The sequence below is a fragment of the Protobothrops mucrosquamatus genome, unplaced genomic scaffold (assembly GCF_001527695.2).
Source record: "Protobothrops mucrosquamatus isolate PMUCROS unplaced genomic scaffold, P.Mucros_1.0 scaffold1499, whole genome shotgun sequence".
Classification (NCBI taxonomy): Eukaryota; Metazoa; Chordata; class Lepidosauria; order Squamata; family Viperidae; genus Protobothrops; species Protobothrops mucrosquamatus.
This window is the reverse complement of record NW_015387673.1, coordinates 262,668-268,209: the sequence shown is the minus strand read 5'-3', so window position 1 is coordinate 268,209 and position 5,542 is coordinate 262,668. Positions and strand designations below refer to the sequence as shown.

The 5,542-nt window shown below is 51.7% G+C and overlaps 1 protein-coding gene across 1 annotated transcript in view; it reads left to right on the top strand.

Annotated features, from left to right (window-relative positions):
• The window catches only part of CARMIL3 (capping protein regulator and myosin 1 linker 3), a 48,180-nt gene that overhangs the window by 13,911 nt on the left and 28,727 nt on the right, over positions 1-5,542 (top strand). The window contains exons 10-15 of the mRNA XM_015822223.1: positions 233-327; positions 626-712; positions 2,097-2,206; positions 3,375-3,452; positions 4,723-4,799; positions 4,899-5,003. Of these exons, the coding sequence (XP_015677709.1) occupies positions 233-327; positions 626-712; positions 2,097-2,206; positions 3,375-3,452; positions 4,723-4,799; positions 4,899-5,003 (552 nt within the window). The remainder of the gene's footprint in view (positions 1-232; positions 328-625; positions 713-2,096; positions 2,207-3,374; positions 3,453-4,722; positions 4,800-4,898; positions 5,004-5,542) is intronic.

Below are 5,542 nucleotides of genomic sequence, written 5' to 3'. Positions count from 1 at the left end.
CCCTCCCTCTCTCTCCCTCTCTCTCTCCCACACTCCCTCCCTCTCTCCCACACTCCCTCTCTACTTCTCTCTCCCCCTCCCTCTCTCTCCCTCCCTCTCTCTCCCACACCCTCTCTCTCTCCCTCTCTCCCCCTCCCTCCCTCTCTCTCCCTCTCTCTCCCCCTCCCTCTCTCTCTCTTCCTCTCTCCCCCTCTCTCTCCCTCTCCCTCCCTCTCTCTCTCTCTCTCCATAGGGATTTTGCCATGAAACTCGCCAACGTTTTGGCGGAAAACCCCAACACCGCCCTCCACATCCTGACGCTTTCGCACAACCCCCTGGAGGACAAAGGTGATTTGCGGAGCTAGGCCCCACCCCACCCCACCGACCCCAGGGCTCCCCACAAGTTTGGGGGGTGGGGGCTTCGGCTCCCAGGATCCTGACTCGGCTGGAGTTAGGGGTTCTGAGAGTTTGGACCCCACCACATCTGGAGGGCGCCGGGTTGAAGATAGGGGATCCAGCCTCCTCGGCAGACACTGGACCCCGCCGAAGCCTGTGGGATGACCTAGGCTTCCTTTGAAACGGGGGCGAGGGGGGGGTCCTTGGGGGAAAGAGAGCCTGACCCCTTTCTTCCCTCCCCTCCGTGCAGGCCTGGGTGCCCTGAGTCAGCAGCTCCTGTGCTTCCCCAAAGGCCTTAGCAAACTCTGCCTTTCCAAGACCGGCATCACTGCGAAAGGTACCCCGGGGCACCGGTGGGGCAAAGGGAGCAGGTGGGGAAGGAAGAGGGGGGGTCCGCAAAGGAATCTGGAGCAGAGACGCTGCGTTGCCCTCCCTTCCTTTTTAATCCTTTGCTCCAGAGGAGGGAGGGAGGGAGGGAGGGAGGAAGAAGGGGAAGGAAGGAAAGAAGGAAGGGAAAAGGGAGGGAGGGAGGGAGGGAGGGAAGGAGGAAGAAGGGGAAGGAAGGAGAAAGGGAAGGAAGGAAGGGAGGGAAAAGGGAGGGAGGGAAAAGGAAGGGAGGAAGGAAGGAAAGGAAAAGGGAAGGAGGAAGGAAGGAAGAAAGGAAAAGGAAGGGAAGGAGAGAGGGAGGGAGGGAGGAAACAAAGGGAAGGATGGAGAGAGGAAGGGAGGGAGGGAGGGAGGGAGGGAGGAAGGGTGAAAAGGGAGGGAGGGAGGGAAGGAGGAAGAAAGGAAGGAAGGAAGGGAAAAGGGAGGGAGGGAGGAAGGGAGGAAGCAAGGAAGGAAGGGAAAAGGGAGGGAGGAAGGAAGAAAAAGGACGAAGGGAGGGAGGGAGAAGGGAGGGAAGGAGGAAGAAAGGAAGGAAAGGAAGGGAAAAGGGAGGGAGGGAGGAAGGAAGGAAAAGGAAGTGAAGGGAAGGAGGGAGGAAGGAAGGGAGGAAAGAAAAGGAAGGGAAGGAGGGAGAGAGGAAGGAAGGGAGGGAGGGAGGGAGGAAAGGAAGGAGGGAGGGAGGGAGAAGATGGAAAAAGAAAAGAAGGAGATGGGAAAAAGGGAGGAAGGAATGAATGAAGGAAAGGAGGGAGGGAGGAGGGAGGGAGGGAAGGAAGGAGGAAGAAAAGGAAGGAAGGAAGGAAGGAAGGAAGGAAGGAAGGAAGGAAGGAAAAAGGGAGGGAGGGAGAAGGGGGAAGAAGGAATTCACTACTTTTATTTATACGTTTATATATGTATGACTGAGTGGCTAACAGAACAGAAGCACCATATATAAATTGAGAAAACGTGGATTCATGGCAGTTTGGGGATTTCAATCCATTTTCTATTCCAGAGCAGTATTTCTCAACTTCGGCAACTTGATGCTGGGTAGGCCTCAACTCCCGGAATTCCTATTCGGGCTGGGGAATTCTGGGAGTTGAAGACCACCCCTCTTCAGGCTGTCAAGGTGGAGAAACACTACTCCAGGCTAAATGGGGACCCTCCAGGTCGTGAGGCCTTCATATTCCAGAATTCTCCACAAGGGCTCATAGGTGTTCACTAGACTTCAACTCCCAGGATCCCTCAGTCAGTATAGCCACTGCAGGGAATTCTGGGAACGGAAGTCTTCCCACCCCAGTTAAGGAAGTTGGCTTCAAATGGTCAAGACCCAGAGTATCCTCCGCTTCCTTCCTCAGGACTTGCCGTTTTGTGCCAGACCTTCAGTGCCAACCCAGCATTCACCAGTTCTCTCCGCCATCTTGACTTAAGCAAAAATCCCGGCCTTCTGGGCACTGACGAGGCAAACGTGAGTGACTGACATCGCATCCCTTCGTCTGGAATGGTCTAGTCCAGGGGTAGGCCACCTTGGCTCTTTTATGACTCATGGACTTCAACTCCCAGAATTCCTGAGTCAGCCACGCTGAGGGGAAAGGGAGAGGTTTCCAAGCTGAGCCATGCGGGCTCAGGAATTCTGGGAGTTGAAGTCCACCAGTCATCAAAGAGCCAAGGTTGCCTACCCCTGGTATAGGGTTTCCTGCCTGAGCAGGGGGTTGGACTAGAAGACCTCCAAGGTCCCTTCCAACTCGGTTATTCTCCTCCTCCTCCTCCCTTCCTTCTCCTCCCTTATTCCTCCTCCTCCTCCTTTTTAAGAAGAGACTGGACAACCATTTGTCTGAAATGGAATAGGGCCTCCTTCCTGAGCAGGGGGTTGGACTAGATGAACCTCCAAGGTCCCTTCCAACTCGGTTATTCTCCTCCTCCTCCCTTATTCCTCCTCCTCCTTTTTAAGAAAAGACTGGACAACCATTTGTCTGAAATGGTCTAGGGTTTCCTGCCTGAGCAGGGGGTTGGACTAGAAGACCTCCAAGGTCCCTTCCAACGTGGTTATTCTATTATCCAGCTGCAGTGAAGAAGTTGGGGAGCCAGATCACCACATTGTGCAGAAAATCCCATTCCAGATGAGGATTCCATGTTTGGAAGGAAGGGGGGACCCAATATTATAATATTATAATCTCCCCGTATCTCCAGAATCTGGAGAGTTCCAACGTGGGGAAATCCAGCATTAGACAAGTAAATAAAAAAAAAACACGTAGTAGAAGTACAGCTAATCCTTACCACGATCCGTTTAGTGACCGTTCAAAGTTACAACGGCACTGAAAAAAGTGATTTACGACCGTTTTCCACACTTATGCGCCTTATGGCCTCCCCAGAGTCACGTGATCAAAATTCAGACGCTTACCGACTCCTATTTATGACAGTCGCAGTGTCCCGGGGTCACGTGATCCCCTTTTGCGACCGTCTGACAAGCAAACTCCGTGCGGGAAGCCGGTTTCACTTCATCGTAAAACGGGGCAAAACTCGCTGAACAAATTTTTCCCTCAGCGACGTCAATTTTGGTCTCAATTGTGGTCGTAAGTTGAGGACTACCTGTATCCTGGTTTATGGATGCCTTTCCTTTCTTGGTTCCCCTCCAGAGTTTCTACTCGTTCCTGGCACAGCCCAACGCACTGATACACCTGGACCTCTCCTCCACTGACTGTGCGGTAGACGCAGTAAGTGTCCATGGAGGTTCTCCGTCCTCCAGGTCAGGGTTGTCCCAAAACAGCTTTTCTCATGAGGCAACTGGACTTCCTTGTTTTTCTTTGAAGACGTTTCGCTTCTCATCCCAGAAGCTTCCTCAGGTTCTGACTGAATGATCGGGAACAGAAGGATTTATACTGCTTGCAGAAAAACTGGTCATTTGCCTCCTTTTAGAGGGTCGTTGAGGCCACTTGGAGGTTTATCTGAGTCCTCAGTTGTTTCAAAGGTGCTTTTTTCATCAGACAATTGGACTTTCTTGTTTTTCTTTGAAGACGTTTCGCTTCTCATCCCAGTAGCTTACTCAGGTTCTGACTGAAGAATTGGGAACGGAAGGATTTATACTGCTTGCAGAAAAAATGGTCATTTGCCCTCTTTTAGAGGGTCGTTGAGGCCACTTGGAGGTTTATCTGAGTCCTCAGTTGTCCCAAAGTTGCTTTTTTAAGAGGCAGCTGGACTTTCTTCTTTTTCTCTGAAGACATTTTGCTTCTCACCCAAGAAGCTTCTTCAGCTCTAACGGATGGTGGGGGAATGGAAGGATTTATATACTCCTTGCAGACAGCTGGTCATTTGCCTTCTTTTAGAGAGTCGTTGAGGCCACTTGGAGGTTTATCTGAGTCCTCAGTTGTTTCAAAGGTACTTTTTTTCAAGAGGCAACTGGACTTTCTTATTTTTCTCTGAAGACGTTTCGCTTCTCATCCCAGAAGCTTCTTCAGTTCTGACTGAATGAGTGGGGAAATGGAAGGATTTATACTCTTTTGCAGTCATTTGGTCATTTGCATTCTTTTGGAGAGCTGTTGAGGCCACCTGGAGGTTTGTCTGTGTCCTCGGGATCTTTACCTGAGCCTGTTTTCAACAGGGAAGGGACACAGGTCGGAAAACATCCTGCAGCCAAGATGGCTCCACACCCATTTGCACTGCTCAGGTGACCCTGAGGACACAGATAAACCTCCAAGTGGCCTCAACGGCTCCCTAAAAATGCAAATGACCAGCTGTCTGCAAGGAGTATTCCCCACCATTCAGTCAGACCTGAAGAAGCTTCTGGGGTGAGAAGCAAAATGTCTTCAAAGAAAAACTAGACAGTCCAGTTGCCTCCAGAAAAAAGGCACGTTTGGGATAGAATTTCAGACAACACCTAGGGGGACAGATTGGCTACGGAGTACTTAACGGGGCGGATGGCAGCCTGCGATTCGTTCAGCAGGACCACGGTTCACCTCGCGGTGTGGGTTTTCTCTGTTTGTGTAGCTTTTTAGTGCGTTGCTGCACGGCTGCTGCCCTCGTCTCTGCTACCTCAATCTTTCACGAAACACCTTTTCCCACCGGTAAGGATAATATTGGTTTTTTCTTCAATATTTTGCAAGGGGAGAGTGGGGGGTGTCTGTTTTTGCCCCCCCAAATAAAAGGAATCCTCTTTCCCCCAGGAAGGGAAAAGAATTCCCGCCCTCTCTGAAGCAGTTTTTCTGCAGTGCCTATTCACTCAATTGTGTGAATCTGTCCGGCATCAGGGTCCCAGTAGAAGCCTTGCGGTGAGTGTCAAACACGGCCGCGGACCCACGTGGGGCGCCGCCTGGAAGAAAACCGGTGTGTGTGGTTGTCTAACGTGCAATATCATTGGGGTGTCGAGTCACAAAAAGGAGCTAACAACCCTGCGAGGTGGGTTGGGCTGAGAGTCAACCAACGTTTCAGGCCTAAAGTGGGACTATAACTCACTGTTTCCTGGTGATGGGCCCAAAGTCACTCAGCCGGCTTTTATGCCTAAGGCAGGACTAGAACTCACCTTCTCCTGGTAATTGGCCCAGAGTCACTCAGCCGGATTTCATGGCTAAGGCAGGACTAGAACTCACCGTCTCCTAGTGATTGGCCCAAAGTCACCCAGCTGGCTTTCATGCCTAAGGCGGGACTAGAACTCGCCGTCACCTGGTGATTGGCCCAAAGTCACCCTGCTGGCTTTCATGCCTAAGGCAGGACTAGAACTCGCCGTCTCCTAGTGATTGGCCCAAAGTCATCCAGCTAGCTTTCATGCCTAAGGCAGGACTAGAACTCACCATCTCCTGGTGATTGGCCC